Source organism: Populus euphratica, unplaced genomic scaffold (genome assembly GCF_000495115.2).
Source record: "Populus euphratica unplaced genomic scaffold, PopEup_1.0 scaffold5.1, whole genome shotgun sequence".
Classification (NCBI taxonomy): domain Eukaryota; kingdom Viridiplantae; phylum Streptophyta; class Magnoliopsida; order Malpighiales; family Salicaceae; genus Populus; species Populus euphratica.
Window position 1 is genome coordinate 2,941,612 of NW_011499848.1, and position 27,302 is coordinate 2,968,913.

The 27,302-nt window shown below is 33.8% G+C and overlaps 3 protein-coding genes, 1 long non-coding RNA gene and 1 pseudogene across 7 annotated transcripts; 3 read left to right on the forward strand and 2 right to left on the reverse strand.

Annotated features, from left to right (window-relative positions):
* The first annotated feature begins 5,961 nt into the window (after window positions 1-5,961).
* Window positions 5,962-8,088, forward strand: LOC105115182 (ubiquitin-conjugating enzyme E2 32-like). The gene is made up of 5 exons (XM_011012005.1): window positions 5,962-6,229; window positions 6,301-6,432; window positions 6,535-6,619; window positions 7,171-7,334; window positions 7,415-8,088. The coding sequence occupies exons 1-5, from the start codon at window positions 6,119-6,121 to the stop codon at window positions 7,847-7,849; spliced, it is 927 nt and encodes a 308-aa protein (XP_011010307.1). The 5' UTR covers window positions 5,962-6,118; the 3' UTR covers window positions 7,850-8,088.
* A 59-nt stretch (window positions 8,089-8,147) lies between these two features.
* On the forward strand, window positions 8,148-11,477 carry LOC105115175 (uncharacterized). Its single transcript, XR_840286.1, has 3 exons — window positions 8,148-8,614; window positions 8,758-11,424; window positions 11,455-11,477. It is a non-coding gene; the product is annotated as an uncharacterized LOC105115175 (long non-coding RNA).
* An 88-nt stretch (window positions 11,478-11,565) lies between these two features.
* On the reverse strand, window positions 11,566-13,552 carry LOC105115152 (Adenine nucleotide alpha hydrolases-like superfamily protein). 4 transcript variants are annotated; one of them, XM_011011987.1, is made up of 5 exons: window positions 13,465-13,552; window positions 13,140-13,333; window positions 12,628-12,737; window positions 12,389-12,507; window positions 11,566-11,823 (listed from the first exon to the last, which is right to left on the reverse strand). In XM_011011987.1, exons 2-5 carry the CDS (start codon window positions 13,315-13,317, stop codon window positions 11,736-11,738), a joined length of 495 nt encoding a protein of 164 aa, XP_011010289.1. In that variant the 5' UTR covers window positions 13,318-13,333; window positions 13,465-13,552; the 3' UTR covers window positions 11,566-11,735. The 4 variants fall into 4 exon arrangements, with proteins under 4 accessions (XP_011010289.1, XP_011010280.1, XP_011010266.1 ...); XM_011011978.1 differs by having other exon boundaries at window positions 13,140-13,339; window positions 13,465-13,514; XM_011011964.1 differs by having other exon boundaries at window positions 13,140-13,353; window positions 13,465-13,513.
* A 3,454-nt stretch (window positions 13,553-17,006) lies between these two features.
* Window positions 17,007-18,598, reverse strand: LOC105115189 (UPF0481 protein At3g47200-like). Its single transcript, XM_011012016.1, has one exon. The coding sequence runs from the start codon at window positions 18,411-18,413 to the stop codon at window positions 17,094-17,096; it is 1,320 nt and encodes a 439-aa protein (XP_011010318.1). The 5' UTR covers window positions 18,414-18,598; the 3' UTR covers window positions 17,007-17,093.
* A 2,215-nt stretch (window positions 18,599-20,813) lies between these two features.
* On the forward strand, window positions 20,814-27,180 carry LOC105115197 (aldehyde dehydrogenase 22A1-like; annotated as a pseudogene).
* Window positions 27,181-27,302: the final 122 nt, after the last annotated feature.

Here is a 27,302-nt window from a genome sequence, read left to right on the forward strand (position 1 = left end):
CAATTTTACACGTCTCGCATCAAATGCCCCACTGAGGGAACATTTCTCATTATAATATGGTGCATTCACCAGGTTCTTACTAAATGTAATCAAGCAAGGTTATTTGGAAGCTAACAGGTAGATGCAATCGAGGCAGCTAGCACCCTCTGTTCAATACTTTTGGGCCCCACTATGATGTGATCTTACAAAACAACAATGGCTGAAATTCAAATCCAAGGATCAGAACCAGGGCAGCATCACATTCTCAGAACCTTTCAAACGATTCCAGGAAATACGGCCAACAAAGACGAAGGCTAAACAACATAGAGTAGAGGTTGATTAACTAAAAGATCAAATAAAAAGATTACATGATAGTTATTAATTAATAACTGGGGTACATGGAAAACTTTAAGTAAACAGCATAGAAAAGGTACAAATGAAAAGCCAACAGTTTTGCTTAGATTTCTATCTCTGTTGTTGCAAGATAAATTTGTTCCGTTTTGACAACAAGAGAGGTTGGATAGAGTTATGGACGCAAAATACCTGGCCTCTAGCTGTTGGCTCAAAAGCTATTTTATGTAAAATACACACATACACACACCTGGATGCCATGATAAGGAATATAATAAAAGCAGTCTCACTAATGGCAAATCCTTTATTTTCTTCTCTGCCATGAGTCCCACTAGAAGATCTAGCACTTCCACTTCATTATCATATACCTTACTGGTGATTATTTTTTAAGTATTTTGTAACTGCCATGAGTCCCACTAGAAGATCTAGCTCTTCCACTTCATTATCATATACCTGATGAAGAGTTTCTATCACATCTCGATCATTTGTGAGGAGGGTGCTTGGAGATGTATGGTGATTATTTTTTAAAGCATTTTGTTAGGAAAAATATTAAAATAATATTTTTTATTTATTTTTTAAAATTTATTTTTAATATTTATATATCAAAAAAATATAAAAATACTAAAATTAAATTAATTTTAACAAAAAATAAATTTTAAATTTTAACAAAAAAAAGTTGAAAATCATCATTCCATTTTGAGATGGATATTAATAGAAGGGCCCTACTAAACTCATTGTAAACTGAGTGACAATTCGTTCATGGAAAAGAAAAAAAAAAAAGGTTCTATGAGCTCCGCGTTAGTTACAAGCAAAATAATTCAAGTATAAATTATAATGACTTTTCGAAAAATCATAAAATTATAAAAACCATTAAAAATTTTAAAAATATTACAAAATTTTCTTATATCCAAAACACACATGTTCGTAATTGATCAATTAATTTTAATTTATTGAATTCACTACAAGTATTACAGTTGCAATTTTTTTAAGTCGTTGTTTAAGCACCGAAAAATACCACCAAGGATTTCGAATATTCAATGTTCCGAAAAATACAACAATATTTTCTTTCACTCGACAGATATATCGTTTATGTATTTTTTTTTTTTTAAAATAAGGGATCCAGTGGGAAGTTCCTTTGTCCTGTAAAACTTGAAAGATTTAAGCGGACACTGACTTGCAACTTCATTTGGTGCAACAAGTTCGATCTACAACATTAACGAAAAACATTCATGAAGATCTAACCTTTAATTTTAATGTAAAAATCGATGTATATGAAATCATCCTTAATTATAAGTATATATACTCATGAGGTATCTGCTCTGTTTCTACTTACGTGTCTTAAAACTTTATTTGGAACTGTGGAAATTCCAAACAAAAGTCATTCCCACCTGTGAGCTGGTGGCTGCCACGTATCCTGTGAATGGTCAACGAAATTGGGAAAAGGTAAGGTTCCTCTTGCTATAATTACATGAAAGTATCAAACTATATCTTTGTGAGAAGTGAGTGATATTTGATAGCAAATTAAGACGTGAAAAACAATAAAATAAACATTTCAAAAATAATTTTTTCAAACAGTAAAATATAAAATAAACTTATCACTCGAAACATATATAAATTCACTGTCCTCGAAGATTATTTTTTGATGCAGCAAGTTATCAAGTCTTTTAAGATACAACATGCCTGTAATATATAGTTTTGTGTGAATGCTAAAATTTGCTTCTTTGCTTAAAAAAACTCAACTGTAAGATTTTCAGAGAATTACAAGTTAAAACATTGTAAAGAGATTAATTAGCTAGAATAAACTTACATGCACTCTCCCGAAAAAACGGAGGAGACATGTTTATGGTCTAAAATATGGTTGTCGTAATATAGCCATTCTATTTCTGACATAAATTCTTATGCAAATTCATTATATTATAGGGTAATGCACGTGAAAGTTGGATAAATCTTCCCAATCTTCTGCTTCATAAGACTGCATAATTTGTTCCCCGCTGGCCCCCATCGAAGCTCTCGGAACTTATACGTGTAGAACTTGAGCTGTATTCTACACCAGCAGAATTGAAATTCACAAGAGAGGACCTCGTATTAGAGCTGTACTGTTAGTTTGTGTAATACCCATGTCATGTTTTGGCCAATCAAACTCGAACCCAAATCTAGCTGAAACCCTGAACCCAAACTAATCTATGTATTTAAAGAGGATTTTTGCCAGAGAATATATTTATTTTTTTCCCCTTCTTCTTTTTCCCTTCCCCCTAACTTTTCTCTCAAAATGCCAAGGAATTAACCTTTATCTAAACTTAAGCTTTTGAATTTTAAAAGGAGTTGAAAAGGCAAGTATCATGGCCACCTTTTCTATTATTTTTTATTGAGGATTTGATAGTTGGAGAATTAAAAAAGTGTTTTAGGATTTTTATGATGTTTAATATATCGATTTGATATATAATTGATTTAATAGGTTTGATTAATATTTTAGGGTGTTAATTTGATCTAAAAGCATTTGATATGAAATCTAGAATTTTTTAAGTTACAAGAATCTGCAAAATTTTGAAGAATAGTAGATTAAGATTATGGAATCCCAATCAACTGATTAAATAGCTAGCTAAATTAAATAACTGATTCGCTTAATGGTGTCGATCAACCGATTGGTTATTTAAATGAACCCGTTAACTAGGCAATGAAATTCGACCGGTTCTTTTAAGTTTGGTTAGCTGAAGACATGTTCAAGATTAAACAAATGAGTATATTTTGTTTTTATATTTCCGTTTTAGTCATAAATTTAAAAGTTATAATCTTTTATGTTATCTACTTTGAGTTGTTTTTTAGTATTTTTTTTGTATTTGTTATAGATTTTGTTGACGTTACTCTTAAAAATCATCAGTAATTTTCAGTTTTTTTTTGCTTTCATTTAATAGGTGAGTATGATAATTTTTAATATGTATATAATATAAATAAATATGTGTGTGTTTATTTACAAATACTCGTCAATTTCTTGAATAAATCTTTGCATTATGTTGGATTAAATTATATTTAATATGACATTTAGTTACTTTGGTAATTATATAAATATTTATTATGACTGGATAGCAGACTTATTGGTAACTTCATATTAACAAAATATAATTAATTTATAAGCATGTAGTATTCTATATACATACCTGATAAAAAAATATAATTCTTTAGCAACTGATCCTCTCATAATAATTATAAGGCCACAAACCTTATCTATTATTAAAACCTTAAAGTTTTGTTTGTTATATAAGCCAATAGTTTTGTCTGATCTCTCACATATATTACATTACCATATGTTATTATGTTTAGTGTATGTCTATATATTTGTTTCAACCTTTATACTTATAAATAACTAAAATATATATTAAATATTATTCTTTTATTAAGTTGATTGAACTCATCCATCCATTTTAATATTATTTCATGTTCTTAATTTTTATTAGCAAGTTGATCTTTGATTAAGAGTTCTTGCTATTTTGATTGTTAGTATGTCTTGTTTATTTTTGCGAGACTTTTTTTATTTTTTATGATTTGATGTCTTAAATGCTTTGTTATAATGTTGTTGTCATTTAAGTTTAGATTTTTATTTTAAAGATTGAGTTTTATTTAATGTAAAAGGTATTTTGAATTATAAATTATTTTTTTGGTTTTGAAGAATATTTGCAATATTATTATATATATATATATAATGATATTTATGTTCTGAAATTTAGTATAAGTGAGGTATTTTCATAGCACATGAACTTGGAATTTAGGTAGTGACTGTTCGGTTGATATGTTTGATGCACTCAAGGCCGCTCATATTGTCTACGATGTAAATGCCATTCGGATAACAACAAAATACAGCATAGATAACATCTAAAGTTCAATGGTAATTTTAAAGGAAGGGTTGGAATCCAAACAATTCCTTCACCGGTATTGATTTTAATGGCAATTTTCTTCTTTTATTTGTTCTTGATGGAGAACAGTTCAAACACACAGCCTGCAGTTGTGGGATACAATGATATATGTGAAGGTATAAATTGTTTGTGAACAAAATTCATTTTAACCTGTATGCTTGTATGGATCACTGTAACAAGGATATGGAGGAACTTCAATATCAGAGAACGAATATCAGGGTTAAATTTACCAACACCGTCAGCAGGCAATACATGCATATTAAAAGAAAAAAAGCTAGACAAATGCACAGCAGTCAGAAGATAGCCCTGACAGAAAGAAGGCTTTCTTCAGAAATAATTCTCAAAGCGACAGAAAGCGTCACAAAATTAGATAAAAAAATAATCCATTGCTTCTACCTTCATCAACCGTGCAGAGGACCAAAGACATGATTGGTGCAGTGGTGATCTTAGACTTGCATGTGAAGTACGTTGGGGTCGGGGAAAAAAAGAAGATCTCGAACACAAACAAGTGACCATGCTTATGCTTCTCTTTCTAATGTTTCTCAATATTCTCCCCCCTTCAAGACTGGTGACTTGCAGCTTGAAGCCAGAGGATATTCTGAAAATCAGATAAGAAATTGAGTCTGAGTCTGTTGGTGACGATCAATTTGGAGCCACGCTGATGGCAGCCCTCAATCTCAAAGTCGTTATTATGAGCTAGACTACCGTGATTGGCTTGGTAGGTCAGGACCTCTTGGAGAGGAGAGATCTTAGGGAACAATTCAAGGAAATGAGTTTCCAAATAGGCAAGGCCAGTTAAACTTCCAGTTTGCAAGGGCTCAAATCAATGCTAATCAAGGGGTGGGGTCTGCTCCTGCTCTGATCAAGGCTGAAGTGTTATGTATAGCTCGAAGAGGGAATTTCTCTTAGAAGGAACGCATTTTGAAGACAGTGAAAGGATTAAACAAATTGACACCATAGAAGCTTGATTTTCTCAAAGGGCAACCGATTGATTCTGGAAATACAACACCAGATATTTTGAAGGGTGTTATCTCGCTAATATTTGACAAGGCATTCCTGTGGCTCACATTTTGTCCTATAACTGGTGCAGTGGATATGACACCTGGAATGCCTGGGCTCGATGCTATCAACTGGAAAGTTCCTCGATCTCGAACAATGCCAATGCCAAGGGGCAAAAATTTTGGCTCGAACCAGTCCCCGCTAGGCGAATTCCCTCCTCTTGTTCTTACTTAAAAAAATTGAAGATCAGGAAGAAGGGCAATAGAGTTGTGGCGATGGGGTTATCTAATGGTCCAAGTCTAACATGCCAAAGAAAATCCTATTTTGGAAGATTGGAAATAAATCACTAATCAATTTTTCAACTTTTACAGGATATTAGAAAGTGTTTTTAATTATTAAATTATTTTTAAATTTATTTTTTATAATACGGCTGAATACTAAAAAATATTTTCTGATACTTCAAACATTTCATAACCTCACGGCAACTTTCGCTGACACCAGATCCAGAATATCGTGTTCTCGGAATCTGGAGAATACCGTATTACAACTTCGAAGAAAAAAAATCTATCCATGACCCTGTCCTTTCAGCGAGGCCCAATTCGAAGCAGCCCCAGCCCATAAACAATTCCTTCAAGCAATGGAAGCCAATAACAGGAAGCCACGTGACCAGTTATGAATCGAATGACGTGTCAACAAAAATCGTCGTCTTCGTTGGCTCCAGCTTCAACACACATGCAAATATCTGTTTAACTTCTCCTGTAAATCTCCGTTCTTACCTACGCACAGAACTTATATAGTCTCTATACGACCGGTCTCTGGTCAGCTAGAACGGTAGTATTTGTAGATCGATCAGATCAGATTAGACGACCTAAAGGAAAGGAATGGCAGTGGACAAGTATAACCTCAAAAATCCATCTGTGAAGAGGATTTTACAGGAAGTTCGAGAGATGCAATCGAGCCCATCTGATGATTTCATGAGCCTCCCTCTTGAGGTATGTCCAATTTGAAAATAAAGTATTTATTAATTTTGTGTTTTTGTTATATTCTTTTTCATTTTTAATAGGAGAATATATTTGAGTGGCAATTCGCTATAAGAGGACCAGGAGAGACTGAATTTGAAGGAGGTATTTATCATGGGAGGATTCAATTGCCTGCTGAGTATCCATTTAAGCCTCCTTCTTTTATGTTGTTGACGGTAATACCTCATGAAGAATTTACCCTTGTTCTTTTTTATTTTATTTTTTTGAAATTTTTAATGGGTTGATGACTTTTTTTGTTCTTGTTTTTGTTTTGACAGCCAAATGGGCGTTTCGAAACGCAGACGAAGATATGCTTAAGCATATCAAATCATCATCCTGAGCATTGGCAGCCATCGTGGAGTGGTAAGTTTTTAATTTCTATTGTTGGCTTTATCAAATTATGTTTATAGATAGCTAATTATCAGGTTGCATTAATGTCGATTTTATTAAATTTGATATGCAAAGAGGATTTGGCGAATTCTCTTTAGAACTAAGTTAATTGAAGTGTGTGAATGAGTTCGATTTTGATATGCCAATCCAATCATACACAGAAATGTGCCCTACGATTAGGCTATGTTTAGGCCTTGGTTGAAGAAGAACAATTTTGTTGGCCTCTATCTGTTTATCCAGTTTTACTTGAAGAACTAATATTTCTTTATTTGTTACTTCATGTTAACATATAACTGGCTGTGGTCATATTTTTTATGTTAACTAGGAAAAGGCTGACTTGGTGTACTGGAATGCCAAGTCATTCCTGGTGTAAAATGTTAACCTTGAGCTTCCTTTTTCTTCACTTATTGAGGTCTAACACTCAAGGACACAAGCCTCTGATACTTTTTAAAAGTTCAAAGGTGTTGTTACTGTAGCCCTGCATTTGGCTGATGTTTCATGGTATTGGTTATTGTGGTTGGCAGTACGAACAGCTCTGCTAGCACTTATTGCATTCATGCCTACTAGCCCAAATGGTGCATTGGGCTCACTAGACTACAAGAAAGAGGAAAGGCGTGTTTTGGCTGTTAAATCTCGGGAAGCAGCACCAAGATTTGGGACTCCTGAGCGTCAAAAACTCATTGATGAGGTTTGTCGGAGCTTCTTTTTTTTACTTGTGGTTTTCTTCATTTGTTACATTTTGTGCTAATAAACTGTTTGATGGCTCAGATTCATCAATACATGCTTGGTAAGGCACCGTCTGTTCCTCAACAAAACTCAGTGCAGTGTTCTGAAGAACACCCTGGCAACAATGAGGGGGAAGCCCAGGCGCAAGATGCTGGAGTAGTAGCTGCTGCTGAAGAGCTTCCAAATCCAGCAGTTGGTGAAATTCAGGAAGTAGGTGAAAGGGTCATCGAAGAAGTGCATGAAGCTCCTGTTAATGTGAACCCTAGTCCTTCAGGAACCAGTGTATCCAGAGAGATTCCTGCTAGAGACCCAAGTGATCAGCTACTGCAAAGGCCAGTGACCAGGGTTCAGAAACCAGCTGATGATCGGTTGTTCACATGGGCTGCTGTTGGACTAACCATTGCGATTGTGGTTCTTTTGCTGAAGAAGTTTATGAAATCTAGCGGATATGGCGCTCTCTTCGTGGATGGATCTTAGAAGCAGTGATATTTCATTGGACGATTTATAGAAAAAAGAAAGACGGGGAGAAAAACCCATAGCATTTTTATATCCAGAGAGTTTGTATTTCTTAGTATATATCATGATCTGTTTTACTTAATTATTGTAATTAATAATGTGGAGGCGCGTTACCTTTACATTGACAAATTTGTAAGTATTTTAATTATCTTTATTTGATCGTTGTAAACGCCTCTCATAAGCATAATCCTTAGTGTGCACTTCACAGGACCCTAACCATCCAAGTTGTTGGACCTCGCAATTTTCCATCCTCGGCCATTTTTCTACTAGAGGAATGCAAGAGATTGATATGTGTGCATGCCGAAAGCGGAGAATCAGGGCTAGTCTGCAATGAACTGAATTCGGGTCTTAGCCATTCTCTTAGACGGCCATAATTAACTTATCTGTTGACATTCGGATCCCCCTTCTTGAACAAACAATCTATCGGGTAATGTTACTGGAAATCATACACATTTTTACCAGGAGAAACCGGACAATCATAGAATTCTCTTTCAATGACTGGGTGCATTCATATTTGAAAAAGAAAAATATATGACAAAGGAATGCTATAAATCATATTTGACCAAACCGACCTCACGCTGAGACTAATCATGCCGTCTTTGCAGCAACACAAGGTTACAAAATAAACAGCCATCGATTTCTTTCAGTGACCTGGGAAGAACAGTTATGATATCAGCAGGTAATTAAAAGCTGCATCTTTTCATTTATTGCGTTGTAACAATGGAGGCTATACACAAGGGGAGCTTCGACATCAAGTCTCGATACTTGTAGTAATTTGTCCAATTTGTTCCTGCACATTTTTCACGTGGTGGAGGATAACTGCAAATCAAATCGCCACATTGTAAATCTCCATAGTTGTAACAATGGAGGCTATACACAAGGGGAGCTTCGACATCAAGTCTCGATACTTGTTGGCATTTTTACAATTTGGACCTGCACATTTTTCACGTGGTGGAGGATAACTGCAAATCAAATCGCCACATTGTAAATCTCCATAGTTGTAACAATGGAGGCTATACACAAGGGGAGCTTCGACATCAAGTCTCGATACTTGTAGGCATTTGTACAATTTGGACCTGCACATTTTTCACGGGGTGGAGGATAACTGCAAATCAAATCGCCACATTGTAAATCCCACGAAGAAGGTAAGGATAGTTGTAATTAACAATCAACAAAATGCCAATACTTAGTCTGCAGAGCAAAATATATTGCCAATATTTACGGTCTACAGAGCATTGTAGAGACAAAACTTGGGGAGATGAGAAGGTGAACTTGTACCTGCACGACACTGAATTAAATATGTGTGGCAAACCAATGTCATCAGAGAAAATAAGCCAAAGTTCCAGTCGGACCAATGACCCATCTAACAGTATTTGGTCCAACCGATCCATCATGGAAGCCTTTGACGGAAACAGGTAAAATTTATTCTTGATTAGAATGCTGCTAAAGACCATGGGATGGAGAAGATAAAGGCTGCCTGTCTATTTTCCAAATACCTGAACCACTTCATCGTGCCGCTTCTTAATCTTTCTTCCTTCTTTCTTTCAGAATCCAGGCAGCATATTTTTCTGATTGCCTCAGCCAAAAATAAATGAAGTTAGACTGTTCTCCCATCCATTGCCAATAAGTTGTAAAACTACCATATGGCATGATTAGCACCCCTCAGCCTCCCTAGCTGCCTTCTTTGATTGTATTCTACGCCTCTGAGCAGCCTCAGCTTTCTTTAATTGCTGCTCTACTTCAGAGAGCTTAGTCTTTTGTTCTGCCATCAACAGACCAGTAAAGGAAACAAAATAGGTTTAGCATCAAGACACTATTACTCAAGGTGTAAAATAATTTTATCTTATATCATTCCCTATCCAAGATGTAAAATGAGACTGATCCAAAAGAACATATAGACAGAGAAACAATCACTTTTAGGAGGGGGTGAAGGTAAAACATTTGAGAACTCGAGAAGACTGGTGCCAGGCACAAGAAAATCATCTTTGACTGTCTGAAGAGCCTGTTCATGTGTGATTGTAGTTGATTCATTCCTTCCTCCAACGAATCCCAGCTTCTTGATTGTGTATCTAGGTTCATCAACTTGATTCATTTCTTCTTGCTAATAATTCTTATCCTCTTGCCTGCCATCTGAAACCATTGATATCTCTTTTTCTCTCCTTATAAGCACTGCGTCTTCCAAGGTAACGTACTTCCTCGTCTATGTTATCATCTTCATCAAATTCCACATCCATTGCACGCCTCTTAGGAACTTGATTGCTCTTGCGAACTGCTTCAAAATGGAATGTTCTGTTCACATCAACACTTTCACCAGACATCTTTCTTCCCGAAGAATTTCCCTTTTTAAAACTAGAATCAGCGTCATAAAACTTAAGCATCAAATATTGCACAGTTTACACCACAAAAACACGGTGTAGATATTTATTGAAAAGGGGAAAGGTGGGGAGACATTTGAAGACTATATCAAGACCATTGCTCTTTTAAAGCCAAGATATTAGTACATTCAAAAAGCTACGTGACAAATGTAAGACTAGAATGACCCTAATGAGTAGCTTATGAATTATTATAGCACGGAATTTGAAAGAGGCCTCGTCACGAGAGAAAGGGAGAGAGAAGATTACAGCAATCATGTATCAAGTCCTTTGAAGAATTTTAAAGGAGTTTCTTTTGATTACTTTTCAGATTCCATATGATTAAGCTTGGTATGTTGTGTATGAACTTGGAACATTAGGTTTCTAGTTTGTAAAATCAGTGGAACAAGGGATAGGAAAAGGTGGTCCCTGAAATATTTTTCTGGATCAAAACGTGTAAAGAACATCTTAATATTCTTGAAGGAAGTGATAAAATAGCAGTATATCGGAAGATAAATTAACTTCGTGTGCGAAAGTTGATTGGGAGGCTAACTAACCATGCAAAAAGTTCAAAAAATCAAATTTTTTTCACCCAAAACAGTAGTAAAATAAGAGCATTTACAGGATAGAAAACATAATACATTCTTCTCCTTTCTTCTCTTCTAGAATTTGTTATTGAGTATTCTTTGATGTGAACTTTAGAAATTGTCCATCTTGATTCTTGGAGAGTTTTGGTTAATCCTCAAAGTTCCTTGCTCTAAACCCTTCAACAGATTATTCAAGGTGGTGGTGGCAAATAATACTTAAGAAAATAAAAGGAATTTGTTTGCATCAAAGCCTCTGATTTAACCCCATATTCCCTTACATATTAAATACTATAACAAAAGAATAAAAAACGTGAGAACTAAAATTTTTTGAATTCATGACTTAATAAGTTGATTTGTTGGAAGGAAACGAGCATTATTTCCCGGAGTCTAACCATGGTTTGGTTTATATTTTTGAAACTATTTATATTTGTTTTTGTATTTAACAAAAAAAAAAAACTTGTAACTGAGCGTGCCCAATGGTATAAAATTTGACCGAAAAATAGCCCTTCGACAAAACAACTTCAATTGTTTTGTCGATTAGAATATTGACTTGAAGCGATCCTCTCTGAATACTACTAAGGATTTAACCATCGCTCCTGTCGATCTCGTTATTAACATGGTGGGTGAGGCTATCTATTAGCACAATCACACGTTGGATAATTCCGCTTCATGTATGTTTAGAATGCAGAGAGCTGTTAACATTTGATGGGGTCTGTGAGTTCTAGTTGCATACATACTATATTCCGAAACCTGTCCAACTTCAACAAGTAACAGACAACATTCAACATCCTTATTTGATACAGCATAATTTCACATGCCATGCAAATTAAGCTCCTAGACAGCAAAAGAAATCCAAGCTCAATCCAAAGAGAACATAGCGATTATCCTTCGTGGAAAGGGTAAATGGGCTTACGGTTCGTGGTTCGACTGCTTCACAACAGTAACAGGGCAGGATCCATTATTCACCACATAGTTGCTTACACTACCCATGATGGCCCTGCAAAAGTACAAACAAACAACAATTAAAAAAAAAAATCCCATGTTCAAGTTAGGTCAGGGAGTCCAGCCAAGGGACCTCAATTAGTGCCCAGACGAACTTAAACAAACCTAGCTGCTACAAGTTGAACACATAATATCTACCTCCATCTCTTTCCATATCACTACCATTAGAGATCTGACCACAAGCACAAAAAAAGGAAAACAGCACTTGGGCCCATTGTTTAAAAGCAGTTTTCTTTTCCATACTAGACAAGGAAAAAAGAAAAATTCGATGTGCCTCGGAAAATTCTTTCCGTCCATCACTGTGGATCATATGCAGTGAACAAACAGGATAGGAAAACCTTATCTAAAATATTCTTGCCTGCAAGGTCCAGATTGAAAAGGTCTAACATGCTTCATATCATGGCTCATTGATTTCACATCATTAGCCAATTGAAAGTATGCGACATCACAAGAATTAAAATGATTTCCATTGAAGACAAACACAGAAAAATATAAAGAATCCACATTACAGTTTAATGAATAAACGAATTGAAGCCAAATCTATGATGGGATTACTGTACCTCTTAACCTTGCCAAGTCCTCTGTTGCCAATTACAAGGCAACTCAAAGGGATCTTATCAATTGCTTCACATATCTTTTCACGAGGGTCTCCCCAGTAGATCTTCAGCACCACAACGATCTACTTACAATTCGACAACATGGTTAACACTCTATTTTAGGACTTGCAATATTATCACAATAATTAATTTAATTAATGATTAATCCATGATTTTGACGAGGATTATGCTTATATACAAACCTCTTTCTGGTGAGCAACAGTGTTGAGAAGATCAAGAGTTTCAGGATCAGGCTTCAACCCGTATTTCTTCATGGTCACGGGATCAGAAAACTCTGATAGAGGGATCATAGCTGCAGAGAAAGCAAGTAAACGAACACCCTTTAGAATAAAGATAAATAACACAAGCACAAAATATGACCAACGGTCAACAGATATAACAATCACAAAACTCCCATTACATCAAACCCAGTAAAATGGCAGTCAAGTTATCCAAATTAAATTGAAACTTTTCCTTTTTGTTAATTTGAAGAGTCAGAATTTCCAAGAAAATAACAAATATAAAAGGAAAAGGAAGAGATGAACATCCAAGGAAAGAAAAATAATAAGAACAAAACAACCGATGGAATATTCCATCCTTAGACGCACACGACAATGCATTTTCTTTCAAAAATGAAAGATTTTCCATGAAAACAAACAGAAAGTAACATATTAAAAAAAAAAAAAACAGAAGAAGAGACAGAGAAGATACATACGTGATCCGGTGACTTCCCAGAGCTGCATCTCGCCATCTTCATAGTAACCTTCAGGTTGCACAATGATCAGGACAAGGTGATCCCCGTCACGGATAATGTTATCCGCGGCCCATTTTAGTGCTTTCCTGCTGCATGATGAGAAATCAACGGCTACACCCACTATCTTCTCTCCTGCCATCTCTCTCTCTCTCTCTCTCTCTCTCTCTCTCTCTCTCTCTCTCTCTCTCTCTCTCTCTCTCTCTCTCTCTCTCTCTCTCTCTCTCTCTCTCTCTCTCTCTCTCTCTCTCTCTCTCTCTCTCTCTCTCTCTCTCTCTCTCTCTCTCTGGGTGGTCAATTTTGGTTTTCTTCTTCTTTTTTTTCTTCTCTCTCTTCTCAACCTCTTATGTGAGGTCCTATGATATTTCAAAGACCACAGTAATGTTAATCAATTATTATTATTAACAGGGCAGTCAAGAGGTGACCCTCCAAGTTATTAGTTTTAATAGTTTTTTATCCGTATTCTTTTTTAAAGTTAATTATTGGTTAGCAAAACACTAAGAAATATTTTTTTTATTTGTACTCCATCTCACAAAATTTTATTTATTTTAATATTATATTATATTTTTATTTCTTAATAATTAATTTATTATAAATTAAATGTTATAATTTATTTTGATTTATTTTTTTATAAAATTATCACAATCTCGTAATATGGATTATAAATTTAACACGTTAACTCTTTTTTTTTTAATATTAATTTTACCATTCAACATTTAGTTTGTTGAGGATTGATTTTCACAATTTATTTTAATTTACTTTTTAAAAATTATCTAAGTCTTATGATTCATGTCATAAACTTAACAATTAATCTAATTCACTCATTTTGTTTTAATTGTTTTTTTTTAATTTTATCTTTTAATATTTCTTTGATTGTGAATCAGATTTCATGGTTTATTTTGATTTATTTTTTACGAGGTTATTTTGATTTTATAACTCAAATTACAAGTTTGGAAGGTTAATCTAAGTTGATTTTGATTATTTTTTAATTATTTTTTAAATAATTTTATCACTTAATATTTAGTTGATTGAGAATTGTGCTCCATAATTTATTTCAAAATTGCTTATATGAACAAGGTTATATCAACCTCATAACTCGGGTTGTAGATTTAACGGATTAATCAAGGTTGACCTACAAAGTTTATCTTAGCCTCATGACTTGTGTTATTGGTTTAGCAGGTTAACTCGAGTTGACTCGTATCGTTTTTTATATTTTTTTAGTTGATTTTTTTTTTTCATTTTTACCCTTCCATATTTGGGTTGAATAAAAATTATATTTCATAATTTGTTTTAATTAACTTTTTATAAGGGTATTTCTATCTGATGATCCAAGTAGCAGGTTTCATAGATTAACCCTTATTAACTTAGGTTGAATGTTTTATTTGCTTTTTATGAGATTATTTTAGCTTTGTGACATGTGATATGAATTTATCGGGTTAACTTGGGTTTTTTATTTTATTATACAACACTGAGTTGATTATTAATTAAATTTCATAATTTATTTTGATTTGCTTTCTATAAGGTTATCTTGATCTCATAATCTAAATAACAGATTGACAAGTTAACTTGAATTTTCTCTCTAGATTATCTTTTTTTAATCTTATCCTTCAGCATTTGATTGATTGTGAATTAAGTTTCATAATTTATTTTGATTTTTTTATAAGATTATCATTGTTTAATTACTAGAGTTATGGATTTGGCAACTAAATTAATATAATATGTTATCATTTTAATATTAAAAAAAAGATGATTTTCAAACCTTTTTAATATTACATTATGTTTTTATTAATCATTTGAGTTATTTTTAAACTTATCATGTCAATCAAGTTACATTGGCTCTACCCATATACAAAAAAAAATATTATTTTTTATTAGAAAAATATATTAGTAATACCTAAATTTTTTTTATATTAAAAAAATTTTGATCTAACACGGCAAAGCATGCACCAATGACCTAGTTTTAACTAAAAACAAGTTATTCATCCATGCAGGAGACTCACTAGTCCCTGAATTATAAATTCTTACAATTGTCTCTCATTATAATTTAGCATGTTTATTTTTATGTTTTTAATTTTTTTTAAAAAAATTAAATTTTATTTTATTTTTCCTTGCTTTCATATATTTTTATATATTTTTAAATTATTTTAATGTACTGATATAGAAATAATTTTTTAAAAATAAAAAATATTATTTTATTATATTTTTAAATAAAAAAGTATTTTAAAAAACTATAATATCAAACAAGTTTATCAGTAATTAATGGAGTTCTCTCATGGTGACTAGGAGTCCAACTGTGTTGAGTTGTGAATTTATAGAACCTGCGGGATTATTGTTTTTCTAACGTTAACTACAGCAAGTTCAGCTAACTATGAACTGAACTTGATTTTAGTTTATTGATGTGAGTTTATCTTGTATTAATTTATTTCCCGCCCTCCCACCATGAGCGAGTTCGATTAAAATAAAATTTAAAATAATAAAAAATTGAACTATTTAAATTTTTTTACCATTATTATTAAATTTAATATAATAATTCAAATTTAAAAACTCTCTATTCACCTTTTTATTTATTCAAGATTTAAAATTAAATTACATAAAAATTGATTTAATATAATCTTTTTAGTTGGGCAAGTTTAAAGTAAAAATAAAAAAATAAAAAAAATAAAAAAATAGATAAATTAACTCCAGTTAACCTATAAATTTTTTTACTAGTTATGAATTTTATTAAATTAAATTATTATTTTTAGCATAATACATGATAAAAAAACATAAAAATAATTTATTATTAATTTAAATTATAGAATTAAGCAAAAAATACACGATCAAATTAAAAATAAAAAACAAAAAAATATGAATAGAGTGATTTTTGAAGCATGTACTCCCACCAACAAAATTACTGGGGACGAGTAGTTGTGTGTCGCCGCTTCTCCGTGCCTCTTTAATAATATATAAATTAGAAACTATATATTAAGTTCCACGCAATATTATATGCTCTTATAATGGACCTCATTCTTATAATAATATTATGAAACAAAATAAATCAATATTTGGTTTTAATTGATAATTGGATTTGATCAATATTTGGTATCCATTTCAATGGGCTTCCCTTTGGATACAGGCCCTCGATTCCAGTGACTTGTCCCCCTTTTTTTTAATTAACTAGACTGGTAGGTGTTATGTCGCGTGTAAATTTTTTTTATTTCAAATGCAATAAAAATATTTAAACATTATATATTAAATAATTTATAAATTCAAAATCAGACATGTATTGAAAGAAAGTTTTTCAAAATATTCAAAAAACAACAGAATGAATATCGTTTTAAAATATTAAGAAATAATATAATAAATCAATGTAGATTAAAATTAATTAATCTAGGTTAATTAGTCAAATATACAATTATCACCCGTAATTCACCGGTGCGAGACAACCGTGCACAGTTGCACGCTCTGTAAGCGGAAAAAAAACAGATCATCGGGCCAAGTGGCAACTTTCACTCGGGGAGGGCCGGGAGTCTAGTCTTTTCCACGCCACGCGAGAATCGCCACTAACGTCGGAGAGCAGCCTCAGTGGAAACTCCAATCCACCCTGTCTTGGGTCCTCCTTCAACGTTCTTATCACCGTGTACCCCCCTGCATCAAAACTCAAATCCACTAAACTCACCTAACTTGTTTTTTAAATCTCTCATTTATTTGTAATCAAGATATATGGAAGCTTTCTTCTGTTGGGATCTTCGTCGGTCGTGTAATGGGTTTTTGAAGTTTGCCTGTGTAAAATTTATGGCTATGCACAAGAGTGAAATGAAGGATAATTGAAAACGCTTGAAAAGGAAAATTATTTTATTAACATTTTCATCAAATGGTAAATAGCAAGATTTAAGCCATCAAATGGTAATTAGCAAGATTTAAGATGCTTAAGAAATTCTAAAAACGATGAAGAACAACAGCAAGTACGGAAACCAAGGTTCCTACAAGGGCGAGACAGAAGGCCCAAATTGAAACAAGAACAACTAAACGTACCATAGGATTTCTACGATAACTTCGCTTAATTTCCTCATACCGTAGATGCCAAGTCGTCCTGGTGCTTTTATGCCCTTTCACTTGTTCAAACAACCGATCATAGTAAGATTCATTCAAATTCAACTCCTTACATGGCTTCTCAAACAGTTCAGCAACATTTCTCTCGGTGACATCATAGTTTGTAAGAATGTCTTTCTTTTTAAGTAACTTCACATCTTCGTCACTTCCAATTAGGCTCTTCATGAGAAAAACGTAGGAGGTGATGTGTTGCACACTGTCACCTGAACAATGCTCTAGCGCAATGAGATTCTTGAAGAGACTTCCCGTGTATTGATGGATTAGTACATTTGGGATTTCAAGGACTCCGTTGACAAACTTTATGTCCAATAAGTTTTTTGTTCTGGCCCTCTTGATCCTAATTCCTGCAGCTTGGAGTTCTGTTGCGCAACGAAAATGTTTCTGATCTGACTTGGTTCCCGGCACTCTTGGGTATGTTGGAAGCAGACAGTGGCAGATTAAGTCGAGTATATGGTTCCCTTCCTGGTTAAACTTCTGCTGATGGATTTGAGGATCTCCTGGAATCATATACTTGAAGAAACGAAAGGCGAGCGTGGCGAGGGAATGCGTACATTGTTTAGGAGTTGGGACAACTTCAAATAGTCTTTGAAGAATGAATAAGGGAATTTGATTTTCTAGTAACATCAAATTGGATCTCAAATCGAAGAGCATTCCAGGAGTGGTGAATACAGGATCATTGCGGCGTCTTAAACTCTTTATAGAGTACTTCAGGAAGAGTTCAATGATGAAACAACCATCAACTAACATCATTTGCAGGAATTCATCATCTGTGACGTTGATATCTTCTTCATAGCATGCACGGGCTCTATGTTCCACCTCCCTTAGAGCTGTGAGACAATCATCCAGGGATGCTTCCAGGTCTGGCTTTCGACTGAGGAGTGCATACATGTACCGCCACTTGTGCTCTTCCATGGTTTCCAATCCTTGCTTGCCATGGTGGTATGGACCAATTGAAACTTTGTCAGGGATGTATGCCTTCTCATCTGCATTGCGAATGTTTTCCTTGACCCTGCAAATGGAATGCGAACAAGAAATCGTCTCCATTTTTCTTCTGATAGAAGTTAAGAGATGGTCGCCATGCCTGATGTCAATTGAAATATGGTCTCCGTTTCGCGTCTGCCTTGCAGATGAATCGGAAATCTCCATGGTCAAATGAACTCAAAGCAACCTGCAATTGCAGCTTTGTGAAAATGTCTCCTCGACAACTGGTGAGATTATCTGTTTTAGCAGATTTTTTTTTGTTTTGATACTGCATTAGATGGAAAAAGATACTCAAAACAGAAATCTGGATCTTAAAACAATCCAGGTTCTTAAGTTCTCGTTTAACCCCCCCCCCCCCACAAAAAGTATATTTATTAATATATCTTATTTAGTATCCAAATAATATTGTATTTGATTAAGAAATCAACGGTACAATATGTTACATCAATAAACTGAGTTTAAATCATATAAAAAAAAGTAACATGAGGATGACCCTTCATACAACTATGTGGGGAATATAGCTAACTTTTTCTATTGATTTTTTTTTTTTAAAAAAAACCTTTTTCTTAGTTGAAGTCTATGGTTTAATTACGAAACGTTCTTACTTCAAGAAAGGTTTACCATATTGGTTACGAGTCTCTCTAATATAGAGAGGCAGTGGTCTTGCTTTTATGGCAAGAAAGTGAGTAATGTGTATTCTTAGTTTTCGTTAATGGAATCGTGTCTTGAAAATTTATCTTTGCTATAAAAAGAGGAAAAGGAACTTGTTTTAGAAGACTAGAGTTTGAGAACAGAGGAATAACTCTTGATCTTTGTTTACTTTGAACAATAATAATGACATTTGGAGGAACTATATGAGGACCCGGGTTCTGATTGATATTAATATTTCCTTGAAGCATTGAAAGAAGATTTGAAAAGATGAAGTCTCCTAGTGTTTACTCCAATTCAAGTATGAACATTTCCTAACTTTCCACTTCATTTATGGTTTGTTAAGCTATTCTGATCGATTATGTGATAAGCCCTTCCAAGTTCAAGATAACAAGGTTCGCAAAGAGCGGGGAGCATGGCTTAGGATGATTACAATAAGGCCAACGGGAGAGGACAACGATAGGTGGTTGAGAGGCAGTAACGGAGTGGAGGAGAAGGGCTCCATTTATTTTCATGATTCTAGAAGGAATTTCAATTACATCTGTTACAGCTAACATTAATAGCAGAGAGGGAAGGGTTAGGGTTGTTTAGGAGGAGTTTCAGCTATTGAATGATAGAAAGAAAAGAAGAGTGGACTCAAGATATGGTAATACAAGTTCATTGAGCTGGGTAGATGAGACTATTTTTGTTGGGCTATCTTTCTCAGCAATGGAGATTGTGGGCACAGCTGATGGATATAGAGTAATGGAAGAACCTGATGACCATGCCTGTCATGACCTCTGAATTGTTTAAACTAGAACTGTCGAGGACTTGAAAACTCCTGTGCAATTCAAGCTAAAAAGCTATATGTTATTTTTATTTTAGGGATTAGAGTTAATAGTAGGGGAATTGAATATATTAAAGGGGAAATTAAGTTGGATAGGTGTTTTCCAGCTGGCAGATTGGGAAGGATGGGTGGTTTGGTTGTGTTATGGAAGGGTATGAGAGCTGTTGCTTTAATTGGATGATAAATTAAAAATCAACTCTCCATTCAATCCGATGCTTCAGCAATTTTAAGTATTTCTATTTCGAATAGATGATAATAGGGTTATAATTGATTGTACGGTAAAACAAAAGGGAGGAGATGGAGGAGGATAAAGTTGCTCCAAACAGTCACAATTACTGAAAAAAGATTTGAAGGAAAAATAAACAGCGGTTAAAAATTCACTCCCCCTCCTATTAATATTTTTTGGTACATTTTTTTTTATTTATAAACAATGCAAATAATTATGTTAGATTATACAAAATGCTCGACTAATAGATGTTTAAAACAGTTATCAAGGGTTATTTAATATTCAAAATTAATTTTTATTTTTTTAGTTATAAAATTTATTACCAATGCTTTAAGATATTACTTGTAAGTTTTGATCAATACAATTTATTTTCATTCAAATTTTTTTTTTGTAATTCAATAATAAATTAGGCCACTCAATCTTAAACAATTCCATATTTAAATAATATTTAACTGATGTAATAAGAATATTTGTGACCTTTTATATCTTATAAAAATATAAAAGAAAAGATTTACTAAAATTTAAAATTAACTTAATATATAAGACAATAAAATCTACGTGATTTCAAGGTTAAAACGTTGAAAATCAAAATAGATATGAGTTACGTGATTTTAACTTTTAAAATATTTCTTATTTAAAAATATATTAAAAAAAATTTAAAACATTATTTTTAATATAAAAACATTTAAACAATTTAAAAACATTAAAAATTAACTTAAAAAAAATCCAAAAAAACAAACAGTCTCACGAGCACTGCTGCTAAAGAAACACTGCACCACATCAGCACAAAACTACCCTTATCTTCCCAACTAATTACAAGGCCATATCAGACAAGCAAGTAAAAAGACAATAGGAAAAGCAGCAATCGATCCAAAGCTACAAAAGAAGTGATTAGAAAATTGTATTTTAGCGCTTTATTTTTTAATACCTGCAGCAACGCAAAAAAAAATAAATCTCTCACTCTGACTGAAAATCAAGCATCTCGAATTCAAAATTGGATCCTTCATGCAGTAGATTTACCAAAAAATAAAAAAGCCCTAGAAGAAAAGCAGAGAGAGCTTCGACCACAAAAAGATACGAAATGTCGTTTTGGTGGCCATTGATAGCTGTTGCTTTCGCATACGCGATCGGTCGTTTCTTGCTAATGTTCATTCCTTTCATCGTCCCTTCAATCGACGTCGATGCCTCTGACGGTAACTAATATACGTACACGCATGCGTATTTTTGTATGATTTATATTCAAAATTAATTTTTATTTTTTTAGTTATAAAATTTATTATCAATGCTTTAAGATATTACGTGTAAGTTTAGATGAATATAATTTATTTTTATTGTAATTCAATAATAAATTAGGCTACTCAATCTTAAACAATCCCATATTTAAGCGTGATTATAAATATATTTAAATCATACTTAACCGATGTAATAAGAACAATTATGAGCTTTTATATCTTATAAAAATATATATAAAAAATTTACTAAAATTTAAAATCAACTTAATATATAAGACAATAAAATCTAAGTGATTTCAAGTTAAAACTTTGAAAGTAAAAGTAGATGTGAGCTAATTTTATTAAATTTAGATAATAAAAGCATGTTTAGAGTATAGTTATAATTATTTTTTAATATATTTTTTATTTAGAAAAGTATGATAATATTATTTTTTTAAAATTATTTTTGAGATTAGTATATTAAAATAATTTAAAAATATATTACTTGAAAAAAAATAAAAAATTAAATTTTTTTAAAAGTGTTTTCCAAAAGCTAATAGCATGTAAAAGCTGTTTTTAAAATATTTTTTATTTAAAAATATATTAAAATATTTTTAATAAAAAAAACCTTTTCTTTTTTAAAAAATCCACAAAAACAAACAGAGTATCACGCGCGCAGACGCTGCTAAAATAACCAGATCAGTACCAAAATACCCTTATCTTCCCAACTAATTACAATGCCATATCAGACAAGCAAGTAAAAAGGCTTGAAGAGGAAAAGCAGCAATCGATCCGCAGCTGCAAAAGAAGTGATTAGAAAATTGTATTTTAGCGCTTTATTTTTTTAATACCTGCAGCAACGCGCGCGCGCACACAAGAAAAAAAAAAAATCTCTCACTCTAACTAAAAATCAACCATTTCGAATTCAAAATTGGATCCTTCATGAAGTAGATTTACAAGGGGAAAAAAAGAAGAAGCCCTAGAAGAGCAGAGAGAGCTTCGATCACAAAAAGATACGAAATGTCGTTTCGGTGGCCATTGATAGTTGTTGCTTTCGCATACGCGATCGGTCGTTTCTTGTTAATGTTCATTCCTTTCATTGTGCCTTCAATCGACGTCGATGCCTCTGACGGTAACTAATATACGTACACGCATACGTATTTTCGTATGATTTGTATTTCTGTTGACGATAATGAAGTATTTGTTTGTTAAAATTTGTGGCAGTTACGGAAGGGAATCAAACGCTAGAGGACAGCTACATTTATATGAGTTCTTTTTTTAAATTGCTTGCGCCTATTTCATTTTATCTTTTGCATTTATGTGGAATTTAAAATGATTAATGAGTGGATCAATCAGCTTAAAATGCTTTCTTTCTTTATTTAGTTAATTATTAGATGTTTATCTTGCCGTGTGTTATATAAAGCCTAGATTCTTTTTTCCATGGAGAAATTGAAGTTTGTAAAAGCTTGAAGAGTAAGAATTGGAATTAGTATATGATTGAATACGGTGCAGATTCCTCCGAGAGGAAGAACGCAGCAGTTAGATGAAAAGGTTCAGTGCTATGAGCCAGCGACGATGAAATACTTGGGATATTTCCCAGCATTGTCACCTTCTGAGGTTAGAGAAGATAAGATACACACGTGCATGTATGTATGATCTTGTGGAATTTGTAGCTGAAGCTACTGTTGAAAATGTATGGTAGCAGGTCCATGACCGAGTGGCACAGGCAAGGAAGGCTCAGAAAATATGGGCAAAAAGTAGCTTCAAGCAAAGACGACAGTTTCTGCGTATTCTTCTTAAGTACATTATGAGCTTATATGCGAGTAAGGATGATGGAGTCATCAATTCTTTGAAACCATTCTTAATGATCTCAAATCATTAGCAGTTAGGCACAAAACTGACACCTATTTTAATGAACATAGATTTCCTCGAATCCAGAAAAGCATTCGAAATGTTGCTATGCTTAAAAGTCCCAGAGGATCTTGGTTCTAAATAACCCATTTCTTTGTTAATTTCTTCACCGGGTCTGGGAGGCTGGTTGGGTTGGGGACACGAGGTGTTCTATGTACATGAATTCTCTGTTTTGCATCTCATTTAGTGCTGCTGTGTTAGTTAAGGGTTGGACGCTTCTTGATTCATTTGTTATTTTGATCAGAGTATCTTCACGTGATACTGGGAAGACAATAGTGGATGCATCTCTGGGAGACATAATGACAACATGTGAGAAGATCACCTGGCTTCTTTCAGAGGGCGAGAAGTGGCTAAAGCCTGAATACCGGGACCTATTGCCTTTGTTCTTTCTTTCTTCTTCCTTCACACACACACACACACACAGCGCGCACACACACAAACACTCTCTTCTTATCATCTTTGATTTTGTTTTTTATAATCTCTCTTTACTGCATAAAAAAAATGTGGCCTCTTAGATATTCTGTTTTTAAAAATTGATTTGCTGCACTGCACTTCTGATGATTTCTTTTTACATGGCTGGCACATTTTATATTGACAGTAGACCAAATGACTTATAAACTTGTTGTAGCTCTTGAATCCAATTTTTTTCCCATTTAATTTGTAACTGTCTGGAATACTGACATCAATTACCTTAGGTAAGTACTACATATTTGCTCCCTGAATCTTCTAATATTTGTAGATCTTCTGGGAGAGCAATGCTTTACAAGAAATCTAGGGTCGAGATTTACCCACTTGGTGTTATTGGTGCAATAGTTTCGTGGAACTATCCTTTTCATAATATATTCAATCCAATGCTGGCGGCAGTCTTTTCAGGGAATAGCATTGTCATCAAGGTACTTCATGTTGGAATGACTAAAGTTCTTTGGATCTGCGTATGGTATTTTTGTTTCCTATTGATGCATCTGTAGCTGTGCTGTAATGTCAGCCATTGCATTTCATTATTTGGGATGTCACTGTTGAATGCTCTTTGTATCCATGTCGCATGTTGTTACATGTGCCCGTAGTTGACAGAGAGCCATATGCTTGTTATTGTAGGTTTCAGAAAATGCACCCTGGTCTGGACTTTTCTATTTCAGAATAATCCAAGCAGCTCTTGCTGCTGTGGGAGCTCCTTAAAATCTTGTTGATGTAATTACAGGGTATTCATTACTGTTTAGATGTATGCACTAAAAAATGGCATGTTGTTATTTAGTAATGATCAAAGTTTTCTTGATAGGTTTGCTGAAACGGGAGAAGCACTAGTGTCTTCAGTTGATAAAATCATAGTTGTTGGATCACCTGGAGTGGGTAAGATGGTATGATTTTTTGGCTAACTGAATGGATTTTCTTTGGTTTCCATATATACTTCTGGAGTAGCATTTCACTTTGTCATTTTATCCATAGTTGATGGAAGATTTGCGAATATCAATAAGTTCTTTCTTTTTTATATAATTTTTTCCCAACAGCAGTTTAATTCAGTAGTCTTTGCACATTTTTTCTTTTTCTTTTTTATCATATTTATGCACGTCATGCCATGCATTATTTGTTCTGGATAAAAAGTGAATAAAGCCACAACTGTGTATCATATTTATGCACATGCCATGCCATGCATTATTTGTTCCGGATAAAAAGTGAATAAAGCCACAACTGTGCTGTGAACATTTTTTGCAGACTCAAAGATTTACTTTATTGCAGATAATGAGAAATGCTTCTGACACACTCATACCAGTAACACTTAAGCTTGGTGGAAAAGATCCATTCATTGTGTGTGAAGATGTAGATGTCTCTCATGTACGAATCCTTTGTACCTGTTCTGACTTCTGATGTGTAGTGAGCTTGAACAATTGTTTGGCACCTACTCACTGTTTCACATAATGTAGGTTGCACAAATTGCTGTCAGAGCTGTTCTTCAATCAAGTGGGCAGAATTGTGCTGGGGCTGAGAGATTTTATGTTCGCAGGTACATACATTCTTCATTTGTCAGTGAAGTGGCTGAAATTATAAAATCCGTTTCAGCTGTAAGTATGTCTGATCTGACTTGCTTTATGCATAAATAATTGTTTTCATGATAAGTTGCAACTTCCTCCCTAGATTTCACCTGATGATTATTTGACCGCTGTATCTGTATGGTGTATCCATAAACAAAACAATGATTCCTGTCTTGTGTTCAATTGTGTCTGTTTCTTTTATCTTTGTGTTTGTTGTAATTGTATTAGCAAGATTGTTAAGATTTTACTCAAGACCAACCTACATACAGAATGAATTTTACCTTTTGTGTTCCAAAACTCGCTGCCCATGGATCAAAGTCACACCTCCTTTTCTGCTATTTGTTTGCAGGGACCACCCCTTGCTGGAAGGTATGATATGGGGGCAATATGCTTGCAAGAGCATTCCGATAAGCTCCAAAACCTCATAAATGATGCCTTAGACAAAGGAGCTAAAATTGTCGCGCATGGAAGTTGTGGCCATCTAGGTGAAGGTGCAGTTGATCATTTCTTCCTACCCACCATGTTTGTAAATGTAAACCACGTGATGAAATTGATGCAAGAAGAGGTAGTAGGACTCTGTTTTTATTTATTTATAATTTTTTAGAACTCAGAAGAAAATTGTGTTAGAGGATCTTTTTGAGGATCATAAATGACATGATTTATAGAAAACATGGGCTGAATTCCATATCAATGTTTGTGAAGCATGCATGTTATTTGTATTGCTTAAACATTAATGACCTCTTGTTTATAGTCATCAAGTGCCTGCTAAATCTATGTAAAACTCGAGAGACATGCAGACTTTTGGACCAATTATGCCACTAATGAAATTTAGCACTGATGAAGAGGGGCTGTCAAACTTGCAAATGGCTCGAGATATGGACTTGGTTGTGCTGTTTTTTCTAGTAGTCAGCGCCAGGCCAGGGAGATTGCTTCCCAGATACGTTGTGGAGTTGCTGTGGTTAATGACTTTGCATCAACTTACATGTGTCAGGTATTTCTATTTCAAGTGCTATGTGCATGATTCTGCATTTTGTTCAAGTAAAAAATTGATGGTAAAGTTCTTACTTGAAGAAGACTAGGTGCAAAGTTGCCTTGTAGCTCACCTAGTTTTCCTAAATCAACACTATTATTGGACAAGTTTTTCATTCAACCAACATAAAATAAAATGATAATAGTTGTCTGTGATGATTCATTTCTGCTCGTAGATGAATTATGGGAAGATAATATATTTTGTTTTGAAATGAAAGCATGGCTCTATGGTTTTACTACCATTAGAGAATACAATGGAGACTATGATCCACGTTATCTCTCCATTATATTCTATATTAAATAATTAATTGAGCAGCTGATCCTTACCGTATCTGGTATAACATTTGAGTTATGTCAGCTTCTCCTAGGTTTCTTCAATCTCAATTCTAACCGTTGCCTTGCCATATTTGCAGTCCCTGCCATTTGGTGGTGTGAAGGACAGTGGATTTGGCAGATTTGCTGGCATGGAAGGATTGCGGGCTTCTTGTCTTGTGAGATCAGTTGTTGAAGATTGGTGGTGGCCCTACATTAAAACAAAGATACCAAAGCCTATCCAGGTTGGCTCAAAAAACTCAACTTTCTTGTTTTTTTTTGTTTTTGGTTCTGCTTTGTTGCTTGAACCAGGGGGTGAAAGCAGAAACCTGCATAATCATGATTTGCTGGAATTACTGATACTTTGACTCGTGGCTGTTGATAGTATCCTGTTGGGGAGAATGGCTTTGAGTTCCAGCAGTCTCTCGTGGAAGCTCTTTAACATATGGGATAGGCTGCGAGCGCTGATTAATGTTTTGAAGATCCTATCAGAACAAAACTCTAGCAGCAGTAGGGATTGAAAGGACTAAGGGTGGTCCTTTGAGGATGGATCCGTCCCACCAATTACTAAGATTTTTGTGATCTCGACTTCCCATTGTTACCGCAATTTTCTAGCATCCTTAACTCCCAACAACTTTTATCTGATTGTAATCAAGATGCATTTCAATCTCATTTTCATGAAGATACGCGGTACTTTTTTTAGCTAAATTTTGTATACAAGAGAAACCTTATGATTTTGATTTAGAGGGTGTTTGGAGAGTAGTGTCAATAATAGCTTTTCAAGTGTTTTTTATTTTAAAATATATTAAATTAATATTTTTTAGTTTTAAAAAAGTATTTTTGACATTAACACATTAAAATACT